Source organism: Megalobrama amblycephala, linkage group LG16 (assembly GCF_018812025.1).
Source record: "Megalobrama amblycephala isolate DHTTF-2021 linkage group LG16, ASM1881202v1, whole genome shotgun sequence".
NCBI lineage: Eukaryota > Metazoa > Chordata > Actinopteri > Cypriniformes > Xenocyprididae > Megalobrama > Megalobrama amblycephala.
Window position 1 is genome coordinate 13,787,274 of NC_063059.1, and position 15,534 is coordinate 13,802,807.

The following is a 15,534-nucleotide window of genomic DNA, read 5'->3' on the forward strand; positions in this document are numbered from 1 at the left end:
TGTTGAACTTCATGGTGAGCAGTTGATTTTGTGATAATGTATCCTACAAAATAATAATAATAATTATAAAAGACTTTTAAAAGCAAAGCATTCTGACTGAATCATTACTGTATGTTCCCATGATATGCATATAAACTGCAAAATTAAACATTACACTATATCTTTCAAAGTAAAACTTATTTCAATGCACTGTAACAACAAAGTATAAACTTTATAAACTGTATAATATATTCTATAAAATATATATTGTGTCATTTTTGACCGTCCTTGTTACTGTGCATTTTTCTTGAATTTGAAAAACGATTGGACAGCGAATCATGGCTCTCCTTTCAGACAAGGGACTCACTTCAATGGCAGGTGCTAATTGGATGGCATGTCTCGCGTAATAGCTCTGGGTAAGTGGGGCCCCTCGCTCTCCATTTCGGCTCAAGGGCTCCGTAGACTCTCACTGTCTTTTACAGTATCGTGTAGCCGTAATGGCGCTAGCTTCCACATGCAACAAGGGCCTGTTTATTATGGCTGGACCTCCGTCTCTTCCTCTCGTCCGCTGATTGGCTGTGCTACTTCAGAAGCGCGACGTGATTGGGTCAGAGTCCTGTCATCGGACGAGGAATAGACGGGTACCCAAGACGGCAGGGTTGCGCGTGTGCCTTCCCAGGTCCTGGCAGCACCATCCGGCGAGGGGGTGAGGACGCTGGCCGCCTGTTTTATGACTGCAAGAAACACTGGATGTTTTTATTTTGATTTCTTCTTCACTGAATATACATGCCCACGATACTGAAAGCAAGAAAGCGGCACGCCGGTGAACGAGCACATCGTTATCGATGGGGAAAATAAGTTGAAAGCTTCGGAAGAATGTTTTCCTTGTTCCAGGAAAACGGATTGCTCTGTTGATCAGCGTGATGGGTGTTTCGAGGGGATTTTGACATTTGGAGAGGATCTGGAGCTATCCATCTACAGCTTAGAGCTCGAGCGCAACAGAAAGCGGCAACAGAGCGCCATACTGCAAAACAAGCTTTCCGGATCGATACAGTGTAGCAGCCTTTTCATGCGGGAGAATTGTGCGTTTTAATGGGAATGTAAACAAGTAAGCTGGCGAGCAAGTACCAAGTCAGCAACGGTGGCCTGATTGAGATCCACGTAACTTCTGCAAACTGCATGCAGCCCTGGCGGTGGAAACAGGGCTGGATGAGCCCAAAATGGCAAATATGAGGAAATCTAAAAGATGAATGTTGCATTCCCCACCTAACTTGTACTATTCACCTAATTTTCCTTTCCATACAAGCCCGAGTTTCGAGCAAAGCAAGGTGCTCCTCATGCCTCCAACATGAGGGAGATTTAAGGCCGTGCGGAATTGATTTATTATGGGGGGAGCGCATTATTTTGATTTAAACCCTCTCTCCTTTTTTACTTTTCTTTTGTTTATCCTCCGCGAGAGGTTTCTTGGATGTCCGCGATTGTCATTTTGCTAGTCTGGAACGTATAACGCAAAAAGATCCTCCGAAGTAGGTCAGATCAAAGCTGGAGAGTTGTTAGTATGACACCTTTTCGCACTCATCTTGATGTATGCCGGACATTTATGCTTTGATTTTACCAGTCGTTTGGCTCTATGACAGCCAAATGAGAGTTTGACATCTTGGCAGCCTCCCTCTCCATCTCGTTCGCCTCTTTGTTTTGTTTTTCCACCTCTCATTTCGGGCTGTTGAGTGAGTGAATGGCTCTGTGCGGAACGACGGCTTCCAATGCCGCGAAAATGATGGCTGCGTACAACGGCGGAACCGCGGCAGTGGCAGCGCATCACCCGCACCATCACCACCAGCTGCCCCATCTCCCGCCACCCGCCCACCTCCACCACCATCACCACCCGGGCCAGCATCACCTCCAGCACCCCGGCTCGGCCGCCGCCGTGCACCCCGTACAGCAGCACGCTTCCACGGCCGCAGCCGCTGCTGCTGCTGCCGCGGCGGCGGTGATGCTGAACCCGAGCCAGCAGCAGCCGTACTTCCCCTCGCCCGCTCCTGGTCAAGCTCCGGGGCCGGCGGCCGCTGCAGCCCCAGCGCAAGTTCAAGCCGCCGCCGCGGCCGCTGTCAAGGCGCATCATCACCACCACCACCACTCGCATCACTTACAACAACAGCTGGATATAGAGCCGGACAGACCGATCGGATACGGAGCTTTCGGTGTGGTTTGGTAAGTGATTAAATAACATTGGAACAACTTCTGTTGGCTAAGTGAAAGTTGTAAATGAGCGCGTGTTGCTGCTGACGACTTTGATTTTGACTTCAGAAGTGCACTTAAAAAGTAATTGTTGTGCAAATTAAAAGTTACCAAAAAAGTATGCACTTTTGGGAAGTATAATTAAAATGATGTACACTCTTATGAAATGAAAACTCGAGATGCATCAATCTAATAGAAAAAAAGCAATGTTATCCCACACAGAGCTGGTCTCCCCCTCACTGGTGCCGCCATGTTGATGTCACATGACCAGCTGTGGCATGCAATTGACCAATTCATTAACACTAATACACCACTGATACTGATAATATTAATATGTTTAGTCAAATTAATCTCATTTGAAAACTTAAAGGATTAGTTCACTTTCAAATACAAATTTACTGATAATTTACTCACCCCCATGTCATCTAAGATGTTCATGTCTTTATTTCTTCAGTCGAAAAGAAATGACATTCCAGGATTTTTCTCCTTATAGTGGACTTCAATGGCCTCCAAACGGTTAAAGGTCAAAATTACAGTTTCAGTGCAGCTTCAAAGCATTCTACACGATCCCAGACGAGGAATAAGGGTCTTATGTAGAGAAACCATCGCTCATTTTCTAAAAAAAAAAAATATATATATATATATATATTTTTATACATTTTAACCATAAATGCTCATCTTGAACTAGCTCTCTTCTTCTTCTCTATTAGAATTCAGCAGTGTAGACGCTGCTAAGTGTATTACTGCCCTCCACAGGTCAAAGTTTGAAATAAATGGTCATATACAATATGCTAGTGCAAGTATATAACAATTAGTTCAAAATTTGACCTGAGGAGGGCAGTAATACACTTAGCAGTGTCTACACTGCCGGAATTCTAATAGAGAAGAAGAAGAGAGCTAGTTCAAGATGAGCATTTATGGTTAAAACGTGTATAATTGTTAATTTTTTTCAGAAAATGAGCGATGGATTCTCTACATAAGACCCTTATTCCTCGTCTGGGATTGCGTAGAACGCTTTGAAGCTGCACTGAAACTGTAATTTTGACCTTCAACCGTTTGGAGTCCATTGAAGTCCACTATAAGGAGAAAAATCCTGGAATGTTTTCATCAGAAACATTCATTTCTTTTTGACTGAAGAAAGAAAGACATGAACATCTTAGATGACATGGGGGTGAGTAAATTATCAGGAAATTTTAATTTGAAAGTGAACTAATCCTTTAACTATTTTACGGAATGGCAATTTTGTATGAATTTGTACAGAAACCTGCGAGTTTTAGACGGGTCCACCCCTAACCCTAACTGATTGTATGAAAATGAGATTGTTTGAATTATCCACCAGTTCGCAGAAACCTAAAATAGTTATGAATTGCCATGAAAGTGTGTTGGTTTGTGTTCGTGCACCTTTAATGTGTTTTACCTGTCAGGCTTGTTGGGAGAGGGACCGTATTTTTAGATTCTCATGTGACAATCCAAGGGGAAAGAGGTACAGCTTTTGCCAAAGAATTTAAGATGTACACTAAGGGAACATCGCTCTGCTTAAGGGATAAGCTGACTTAAATACTCAAGATTTAATTCATGTCAGTTTGAGTGTCTTGGGAATAGTTCCTAACACAGGTGTTTACTTCGCTCCATGTATAAGCATATAGGCACTGAACATATATATATACACAAACTGAAACTATATTTTCATACTATGGAAGTCAATGGGGAACAACAACTGTTTGGTTACCCACTTTGTTCAGAATATCTTCTTTTGTGTTCAACGGAACAAAAAAACTACAGGTTTAGAACAACTTGAGGGTGAGAAAATGATGACAGAATTGCCATTTTTGGATGAACTATCCCTTTAAGTGCCCAGTGATTAACTTTAATATATATCAGAATTTCTTCCAGCTGCAACAAAACCGGTTAACAGGGCATTACAGACCAAAGAATACAAGTTGAGTAATATGTGTAATGCTTAAAGGAAGGAGAGTACAGGTTCTCAGAATGAGTTTGTAACTGCGAGGAAATGCAATATCCTTTTAAGCACACACCCTTCTGGCTTGTAGAAGATTCAGCCACAACTTCTGTTCAGAGGTTAATCTCAGGGTTAATTCTTGGGACAAGCAATGTATTAAGCACAAAAAAAACAAAATGAAATTTTATGGGCAAAATTCATTTTTTGATGTCTTAGCTCTGTTAGTGCTTATTTCAAGCACATATCTAGGCTCTCTGTATGTTTATCCAGAAAGGAATCACCTGTAACTGGTGCCTGCAGACGGGCCACAAACCTAGGGGAGCTCTCACCAACAGCTTGCCCATGCAATCTTAGCCTGACCTTTCCTGAATATCGCTTCCTGTTGCTCATTGTCTGCTTTTAATCTGCACTGTTGCCTGCTGGTATATTTATAGCTGTCCTCCAGAGGCACGGACATAGAGGAAAATAATTTAGAGTTTGCACCCTCTGAAAGGGGGTGGGCAGAACCATGGGTAATTAAAGGGATAGTTTACCCAAAAATGACAATTCTGTCATCATTTAACACCCCTCATGTTGTTCCAAACTTGTATGACTTTCTTACTTCTTTGGAATAAAAAAAAGAAATCAAGATGTTTTGAAGAAATGCTGGTTGCTCTTTTCCATCCATTTACAATTAATGCTTCAAAAAGTATTCAAAAGCATGAGGTTCAGTGAATAATGACTTAAATTTCCGGTTGTTTGTCACCCAAAGATATTATTTGGCTTCAGAAGGCTTAAAATAAAGTCATATGCTCATATTTTTTGATACTTTATGGTACTTTGCACCCTTTTTGAAGCTTGAAAGGTCCTACAAAAACAGCAACCACTACATTCCTTTTTTAAAACATCTCATTTTGTGTTCAAAGAAACTCAAGTTTGAGTAAATAATTAATGAATATTTATATTTAGGTGAACTATTTCTTTAAATATTGTTAGTGTGGTATATTACCCAATTTGTATATCCAAACATAACGTATAGGTGTGTTCCATTCGACTGTAAGTGCCCTGCGAAGTTGACTTCACAGGGTATTCCACCATCTTAAGTGAGATTCCAATCCGAAAAAAACGAACATGTTTAGTTTGAATGGCACAGTGAAAAGCATAGGGAAAAGGGTAACATTGATACATCTGTTCACAGGAAATGGAAAGGGAAATTTACCCACCAGTCATTGCGCATAATCCAAGTACTACAAAAAGTTTGATTAAAATAAAGTGATGAAAATGATTTGAGGTTCCAACATTTTCCAACATATTTATTTCATATTTATTTTCATATCCTGCAGTTTAGCGCTTTAACAATTTAAATGAATAATAACTTAACTTATATGTGTATTTATATAAATATTATCATACATTCATTTAATATACATTTATTTAAAGAAGTTATGTCATTGAATTATAAACTCTGCTTATATGCAAAACTCAAGTGTTGTTTCTTCAACAAGTCAGGGAGTAGGGAGCAGCAAACAGGGATTGATATACAGGGATCCCTGTCAATTGAAATGGGATAAAGAAAGAGTTTTTTTTTTTTTTTTTAAAAAGTAAAAGCGTGAGCTTGGTCCTTGTGTTATCTATAGAAGGCTGTTTTGGACAGAGTTGTACATTCTAGTTAGTGTCCTTTCATTCGTGCAGCTGCAAAAGTTTAGATAAATTGGTTTTGGCCCTGCCAAAGTGTGTGTGTCACGTACTGGTTCTGATGCAGATGGAGTTGGATTTAATTCTCTGATATTCTAACCATAGATAATCTATATTATATCTTTTTGCATCTGCTTAATTGCAGGAAATAATACTTTATTAAAGTAAGCATATTTTGCAGTGAGTTTGCAAACAGGTTTAGATTACACCCTGTCTTCAGAATGAAAATGAAAGCAACATGAAATGGAATATAACTGATGGTTTATGCTAAAGAGACCCTGCATGTGCTAAACTTTACTCAATCATATTCTAGTCTGCAGGAAATGAAGTGCAGACTGCTGGGTCTGATGCTTTCTGGGAAAAACCCATGTCTGTCATTAATACTACCCTCAAAATGGTCACTCTAGTATGATTTTAATAGCGCGGATTGCTTATGCGGAGGACATAATGACATAACCCTCTTTGTCTTGATGCTCAGCCAAAAAGTTTATTTTGAAACCCCTTGGCCTGCATGTACTGTTTACGCTTGTAGTTTGAGATTGACTCATAGTGTATGTGAACAAAGTTACGGGAAACAGGAGCGCTAAATGCTAAACCGCTGTAATTTTAGAAGGCTTCAGTTGAAGGTGATGTCTCATTTGTGGGTTCTGGGAATTCCATGCGTGTCCTGTATTATGTTTTGTGTGGCTTATTAATGTGACATGTTGTAAGCCAGATGCAGGATGCAGCTCTGGTCATTTCTTGCCTCTGATCACTTTACATTTATAGACATTTTTAATATATGAATTTGGCAGACAATTCTATCCAAAGTGACTTGCTTTCAAGGTACACATTTTATTTGTTTCCCTGGGAATTGAACTCATGACTTAATCTTAAAGGGTTAGTTCACTCAAAAATGAAAATTATGTCATTAATGACTCACCCTCATGTCGTTCCAAACCCGTAAGACCTCCGTTCATCTTCGGAACACAGTTTAAGATATTTTAGATTTAGTCCGAGAGCTTTCTGTCCCTCCATTGAAAATGTATGTACGGTATACTGTCCATGTCCAGAAAGGTAATAAAAACATCATCAAAGTAGTCCATGTGACATCTGAGGGTCAGTTAGAGTTTGTTGAAGCATCGAAAATACATTTTGGTCCAAAAATAACAAAAACTACGACTTTATTCAGCATTGTCTTCTCTTCCGTAATCCTTTCCATTGAATTGATTCCATTGAATTGATTTCATTGAATCCTTTCATCTGTCGGCGTTGGTAATGCACTTTTACGTCGCCATGGTTGTTTTTGGCGATTAGGACATCCGCGACATGCACACTTACTCACCATTTTAAAAAATATAGCAATACCAAAATACAAACAATGTAGAATAGCTTGAATACAGCGTGCGTCTCCCTTAGACTGTAAACGAAGCTCGGGCGCAGCGGATAACACGTCAGCAGCGTCACTGCGAAGTCATGAACCACACTCCAGAGCAGAAGGGGGCGGTAATGCACCAATAAGCTGGATGCCATCTGCCGTAAAACAGGAAAGAAGAAGAAGAAGAAGAAGAAGAAGCGGAGTCGTGAACGCGAATTGACAACAGACCCGGAAGAGAATACAATGCTGAATAAAATCGTAGTTTTTGTTATTTTTGGACCAAAATGTATTTTCGATGCTTCAACAAATTCTAACTAACCCTCAGATGTCACATGGACTACTTTGATGATGTTTTTATTACCTTTCTGGACATGGACAGTATACCGTACATACATTTTCATTGGAAGGACAGAAAGCTCTCGGACTAAATCTAAAATATCTTAAACTGTGTTCCGAAGATGAAAGGAGGTCTTACGGGTTTGGAACGACATGAGGGTGAGTGACATAACTTTCATTTTTGGGTGAACTAACCCTTTAATTTTGCTCCCTAGAAATTCCCCGAATGCACTGTGAAAGCTAATGATCATGGGTTTCTCAGTGTATTTGTTTACTGAAAATGTCAAGTTATCAGAGGATAAGTGTAAATAAAAAAAACTGTTACTTAAAATTTATTTAATTAATTATTTATTTAAAATATCATACAGGATATCATACAGTTATTAGATTTAAAGAATCACTCTTTTATTTTTATTTATTTGTTCATTGATTATTTTGGTAATTTTTAGTGCTGTCAATCGATTAAAACAAATTTACTAATTAATTTACGCTACTCCTACTTCCTACATCATGGTTTGGGTCAGAGGTCACTAGACTTGCATACAGCCGTATATAAAAAGTTTTAAATATGGATATTTTTCTTACAAAAACCCATCACTTTACTTCAGAAGGCATTTATTAACCCACTGGAGTCGTATGGATTACATTTATGATGGATGGATGTGCTTTTTGGAACTTCAAAAACTCTTGTGCCATTCAATCCCTTTACAAAACTGGGAAGAGCCACAATATTTTTTAATATAACTCTGACTGTGTTCATCTGAAAGAAGAAACATATATACCTAGGATATACCTACCTTGAGGGTGAGTAAATGAATTGTTCATTTTGTCAGCCCTAGTAATTTTACATTGTTCATTGTTAATTATAATCTGCGATTTTTATTCAATTGTTATTCAATAATTATTATTATTTTGATTTATTTCTCGAATAGTTTAACCTTTTGAAGGGCAAGTACATTGTTAACAACTACAATTAACATTTTTGCCATTTATACAGCAATGTAGTTGATATATTACAGCTATATTTAATGTATGACTTTGCAGTCATGTTGCAGGTATTGTGTCATCAATGTCTTAATGTTTTGTGAACCAAGGCCCTCGCTAGTGCCCGAAAAATACTGATTCACGACAAGGAGAACATGGGAGGCGAGCGAAATGACACAGACAGCAAGTCTGTTGCCAACAGTTTGCTCATATTTATATTAACAATACAAATCATAAAAACAGATTTGGCCTGTTCAACCTGCGTCCCACAGGCCTCCTGCTGTTCAAACCAGATCCAAAAACAGAGACCTACTAGATAACAATATCTCTGTCTCCATCTTAATCATAGCCCTCATGACTTGCTTGTATTTACACGTGTGGCCTCCTTCCGTGAGCTGTTAGAGTGCTGATAAAGACGAAATGCCAGACACATGCATTCGCATGTCATGTGTCCCTTGTAAAAGGCTATTGTTTATTTGCCACTGGGTTTAGTTGACTTTCAAATCTTAAGTATTTAAAGGTGCAGTAAGTAGCATTTGAACTACGCTGTTGGACATTGTTGATATTTGAAATCAACCCACCCCTCTCTTTATTGCTCCGCCTCCAAAACTCACATTCCAATCTTAACCACCTTGCTCCGAGTCGGTCTCGAATCGCTGCCTGATCGCTGCTGGCATGCAAAGCGAATGCATTACCAATGACGCTTAACACTTCATTCTCTAGCGGCCGTCAGTGTGCAGTGGTTTACCTGCACAACTCTCACTATCTGGCCTCTGTTACACACGCAATGCGAGAGTGGATGTCTGTTTATCACAGCTGACACGCAACAAAATGCTTCACGAAAAATAAAGCGCAGTTGATGGAACGAACAACAAGGAAGCACAAAAAATGAACATGCAGTACACAAGAGTAAATACAAAGTGTTCGTTGTTAGTCACAAACAGCACAGCAGCTCCAGACAATCAAAACCCAGTTTTACTCAAGAAAAGCAGGATCAAAGCAGTTTTCAGGCCTTCCCACTTAGCTCTCTCCAGCGCTGGAAAGCTTTTCTAATATAAACCGGGTCCTAAAGCGCTTGCCCAGGCATAAACCTTCATTCCAGTGATATTCTTTTGAGCTGTTTTGTATTGTGTCCCATTTCTCGTCCTGCAGTTGTTGTTTTTTCCTATTTTCAAATCTCCCTCTTGTTCGTTCTCTCTCCTCGACCGTCATACTCCCCCTAATGCTGATTGTTTAGATGTTTGTTGTTGGACTCGGCCCGACTAACTTCCAAACATACATCACTGAGTCCCCCTTTAATACAGCCATAGCTAATGGAGCATTGGGTTGAACTGTGGTTCTCCACTATGCCCCCATTGGCCCCTGTTTCTCAGGGAAGAGGCATGGCTCTGCACAGGAATGTTTCTGAGTCCTCACTGTCCATTAAAGCGTCAGCCGGTCTCTGTTACGCTCACGGTTTGATCTGTGCGGGGAAAGCTAGCATGATCACAGACAGCTTGAATTAAGCCTGATGTTCTTAAGATCTCGTCTGGCAGATTTTTACATATATATATAATATATTTATATAACATTTCTTATTATTATCAATGTTGAAAACAGTTGATGAATAAGATTATGCAATAATATCAAGGCTTAAGTTTTAAAGATGTATGATCCAGTCCAAATCTCTGAAGATCACATAAGTTTTGGGAGAACTACAGGAAAAAGAGCGTTAGACATAGCTGCTATTGATGTAATGACTAATTTATTCTCTTTTCCATTGTAAATGTAAAATTTAAATGAAAAGTGAATGATGAAAGTTTGATGTGTTTTCCTTTTTTTTTTTTTTGGAGAGGAACCTCATAGCCTCCTCAATTGTATCCCTGAAAGTAATTTAGTTGCTGATCAAACATGCTTAAACAACATCAGAATATTAAATATGATTTGTCATGCAGTGTGTTTTTTCCCAGTGTGATGAACAGCGCGATTGAACTCAACGCTTTGATTTTTTTCCTCTCGTCATCTATTATCTCAAATCTAATAATGTCTTAATTAGTCAGATGTGATCATCTATCAATATGACCCTCATAATTGAAAGAGTCATTACATGATTGTTGAGTAGATTTTGACTTTCTCTTTTCAACCCATGGTTTTGCTGCAGCTTTGTGTGTGTGTGTGTGTGTGTGTGTGTGTGTGTGTGTGTGTGTGTGTGTGTGTGTGTGTGTGTGTGTGTGTGTGTGTGTGTTTTTAGGCGAATTATAATGGCAGGCGGCCTGGTGCTTTTATACTCTGAACTTGAAAGGCTCACAGACGGGACAAGTTTTTTTTTTTACAACCACAACAGTCAGAAGCAGCTCTTAAGAGGCTCTGGGTTTGGCAGATGCACAGACCGAGCAGAGAAACAGCTTACCTTTGAAGTGTTGGGGTGAAAGAGTGCAGGAGTGTGTACGTTAACCCCTCACTCACCTGCCTCTGTCAACCCATTCTGGGCTTCACTCATGTAGCGATCTTGACAGCACTGCTGAAAATGAGTCTGTTTTGTTTTCCTTGTTGTTTGGATGATTGTCACTTGTCACAAAGAAATGTGCGGGTCATTTTTCACCCCACAATTGTCTGAAATCAAAAAACTTTTTCAATCAATCAATCAGTCAATCAATCAATCAATCAATCAATCAATCATCATTCATTCGTTTGTTCTTCATTTATTCAGTAATTCAGTCTCAATAATTTGCATTTCATCTTAATTTTATGTAATTTATATAGTAGTAACACTTCAGTTGCATAGGCTACAAATTACGTTTTTGCGGCTGTCGTCTAATGGTCTCATGATTGTTTTTGCAATATTTCATTGTTTTTCCAAAATAATTACACTATACAAAGGATGCAAATAACTTTCATTTAGCTAAACGTCCCATCTGGGTGTGATTTATAGATAAATTACAAAATGTCACATTTGTTCAGGTCTGTTGTAAATTTATGGTACTTTAGTGCTATGTTGAAAATATTATCAGTGCATAAAATAAATATTACAGTTCAAATTCAGTGCAAAACAGACTTATTGGTCTGAATATAAGCTTCATTTACTTCATGCATATTGCATATATCATTTTTTTTTTATCTTGGGGTGAATATGACATTTCTTAAAGGTGCCCAAGAATGCTTTTTCACAAGATGTAATATAAGTCTAAGGTGTCTCCTGAATGTGTCTGTGAAGTTTCAGCTCAAAATACCCCATAGTTTTTTTTTAATAATTTTTTTTAACTGCCTATTTTGGGGCATCATTAACTATACACTGATTTTTTCAGTGCGCCGCCCCTTTAATTCGCGTGCTCCCTGCCACACGAGCTCTCGGCTATATTACAGTGCATTTACAAAGTTCACACAGCTAATATGACCCTCAAATGGATCTTTACAAGATGTTCGTCATGCATGCTGTATGCATGCTTCGAATTATGTGAGTATTGTATTTATTTTGATGTTTACGTTTGATTCTGTATGAGTTCGAGGCTGTGCTTCGTGGCTAACGGCTAATGCTACACTGTTGGAGAGATTTATAAAGAATGAAGTTGTGTTTATGAATTATACAGACTGCACGTGTTTAATAGCGACGGCTCTTGTCTCCGTGAATACAGTAATAAACGATGGTAACTTTAACTACATTTAACAGTACATTAGCAACATGCTAATGAAACATTTAGAAAGACAATTTACAAATATCACTAAAAATATCATGCTATCATGGATCATGTCAGTTATTATTGCTCCATCTGCCATTTTTCGCTGTTGTTCTTGCTTGCTTACCTTGTCTGTGCACAGATCCAGACGTTAATACTGCCTTTCCTTGTGTAATGCCTTGGATATGGGCTGGCATATATGCAAATATTGGGGTCATACATATTAATGATCGCGACTGTTACGTAACAGTCGGTGTTATGTTGAGATCCGTGTGTTTTCCGGAAGTCTTTTAAACAAATGAGATTTACATAAGAAGGAGGAAGCAATGGGGTTTGAAACTCAATGCATGTCTTTTCCATGTACTGAACTCTTGTTATTTAACTATGCCGAGGTAAATTCGAATCTTGATTCTAGGGCACCTTTAAAGGGGTGGTTACGTGTTTTTTTTCTAGGCTTGATTGTGTTCTTGGGGTTTAACATATCTTAATGCTTCATTTTTTTGAAAACGCTGTTTTTGTCATATATTTTACCTTTATTTTACACCTCTGTTTCCACTATCATATGAACGGCTCGTTTGATTTCCTGCTTCTATGAAGCCGCTCCCTCCAAAATAAGCAGCGTGCTCAGATTGGTCAGCAGGTTGGTAGCTGGCCCAGTGTATCGTGATTCACTGAAGCGTCTGGAAACGGCACGCCCCTTACCATTCGTAGTTAGCGCTTCAGAGCAAATATAAATAATGGCGTCTATATTGCTGTATCAAACTGAGCCCAATCAGATCCAGATGAAGAGGGTCAGGCAGAACCTCTCCAATCGCGGCTTTTAAAGGACGTTTATGAATGGTATTTCATTTAGTATTTGTGTCAAAGTGTTTAGATATGCTGTCACTGCTGTTTGTTTGTTTTCAATATACAGTTTTATCCTGATTAAAGCTCTACTGTAGCCGAATACATGACTGAGTAGTCGCATTTTTGTAAAGGTAGTGTTTAATTTACAGCATGAACAACTGTTTGTCTATGAACAGAGACGTTTGTTGGTGTTTGTTGCACTAGAACTTAGCTAACTGGCTAGCAAAAATGAGTTGCTCTTTGTTATATGTCCTTGATGCATTAAAAATAGCAACAGAACTATAACATTACGTTTAAAAGACATGTACAAACAATAAAACGTACTTACAGTTTGGGGCCAATAAACAGCAGCTTCTGCTTTTAAACTGGGAACTGCTTCATCTTTCAGTAAAAGCCTAGCTTTGTGCAAATCCAGCATTGAACTCGTGTAGATTCTGGAAGCTGTCTTCAGCGCCGCATCCAGTGTAGAGAATATCACAGATTATAATGGGTTCTATATCTTTTGACGCGTCGCGTCGCGCCGCTCGCGTCCGGTGTACACAACTCTTTCACTTCCATATGCATGCGACATGGCCTCGCCCACTTTGTTGCGTGTTCCCGGGGGCGTGTTTTGCAGGGTTTATGATGTCACCAACCCGGGAAGAAGCTCGTTGTAGTCCAACCCGGCCGTTTTTGTAGGCATTAAACTGCCATAACTTTAAAAGACAATATATCCGTTTGCACTGAACTTTCAGCGCTGTAACTTTGCAGATACTTTTTATGCTCAAGCAGCAACATTACACACTAACTAAAGTTAAAAAAGTGAAATCTCATGTAACCACCCCTTTAATAGTTTTGTTAGATTCAGACATTTCTGTTTCGTCCTCTATTCATCCTCTTTGGCTCATTTTCGTTTCTCACCTCACGTTTCTCTATGCTTATTAAAGTGTAAGTGTTTGTTGTGTTATTTCAATAATGATGGAGGTTTCACTAGTGTTCCCATTCAAAGCAGGGGAAACTCGTGAGACTTTCAGAGAGGATGTGGCTGTGTATTGTGTCTGATGTGGAGCAGAGGTCCAACTGCTTTAGCTTTAATACTGTGAAGACCATCTCTTCCTCAGAGAGCAGAACTGTTAATTAAAAAGCCCTCTGCTCAGACTGAACCATTCCATTTAGAGCTCTGACACCCCTGACACTCCTTGTGCTTATTTATAGCTGTCCTATTAGCTGCCCGCTCTCAATTCTGCCTAAAAAGCTACCTGGATTTCTTCTGAAGTGTACTATGGACAAGTTTTATAGATGCGGTTTGGATCTCCCTCTGTGAGATTTGAATATAGAAACAATATCCACAGACAGGATGTCTTTAATACAGAAATTTGAATATATCTCTGGCCATCTGTCTGGTTTGTTTGCCATCCATTCAAAACAGACTTGTGAAACACACCCTGAGCAAAACCAGCCCTGTTTATGTACCCGTCAAAAAGCAGACGAACGCCTTGAATGTGCTTTTTTGGTTTGAAAGGATTTTTTTAAAATACTAGGCAGTAAGGCTGCACAATTTTGGGAAAAACTGACATTAAGATCTTGTTTTTATGCGATACATTTTGCGATATAATAATTTTTTAATTTTTTTTTTTTTTTTTTTTTTTTTTTTTACCAGATTACTTAAACTTATATTTAGAAAGAATTAATCATTTGTTAGGGAGTGCATCTGCATAGAAAATAAAAATCTTTTTACAAAAAGCTGAAAAAGTGAAGCATCCTTTTAGGGTTGAACGATTTGGGGAAAAAAAAACAAGTTCTTGTAACTAGTTCATCAGTTCATCTCTTTCACTTGATTTTTCATAGGCCACATTCTCACTGTTTTTGACCATTTCAGTATGATTTATAATAATAATAATATGATTTTTATTGTAATTATTATTTAAAAATAAGAAATATATTGCTTTAGTATTATTATTGTAGAATAAAGATGGTTGAGGATTTAATGAAAATAATTTTATTCTTTAATATAACTGTAAAATTTACATCTTCATTTCTTCATTTTCAAACGATAAACCATCTAGCATTTATTTCGGCCATTTAAATGGCAAATAAACATATGAGCTGCTGGAAAATCATTTGTGTTAATCATTTACCTGCGTGCAGCTCCTTATATGTCGGTTCAGTGTCTTAGATGCTGAAAAACACTGCATCATGAGCTGCTGCACACACGGGTTATTATATTAAAACTAAAACCATAAAAAACTACCTTTACTTGAAAGAAAATAAACATTAACTGAAAGAAAATATATTAAAAAAAGGGGGAATATATATGGAAAAAAAAAAATCATATCCCTTTGAAATTGTTACTTTATTTGTCATACAGCCTGAAATCAAAACCCATTCCAAAAAAACTTTTCCAGCTTTATTTACTTATCTTGCCTTACAACAAAGAAAGAAAAGAAAAAGGCAACAGTTCTAAAAATGAATAAAAAAAACCTGAAAATCTAGAATAACATGGTTGGAAAAGTCATCAGTCCCCTGAT

At 38.4% G+C, this 15,534-nt stretch overlaps 1 protein-coding gene across 1 annotated transcript in view; it reads left to right on the plus strand.

Moving 5' to 3' along the window:
* Positions 1–450: 450 nt before the first annotated feature.
* Positions 451–15,534, plus strand: part of nlk2 (nemo-like kinase, type 2) — a 94,162-nt gene continuing 79,078 nt past the window's right edge. The window contains exon 1 of the mRNA XM_048161796.1: positions 451–2,190. Coding sequence (XP_048017753.1) covers positions 1,715–2,190 — 476 coding nt within the window. The 5' untranslated portion in view covers positions 451–1,714. The remainder of the gene's footprint in view (positions 2,191–15,534) is intronic.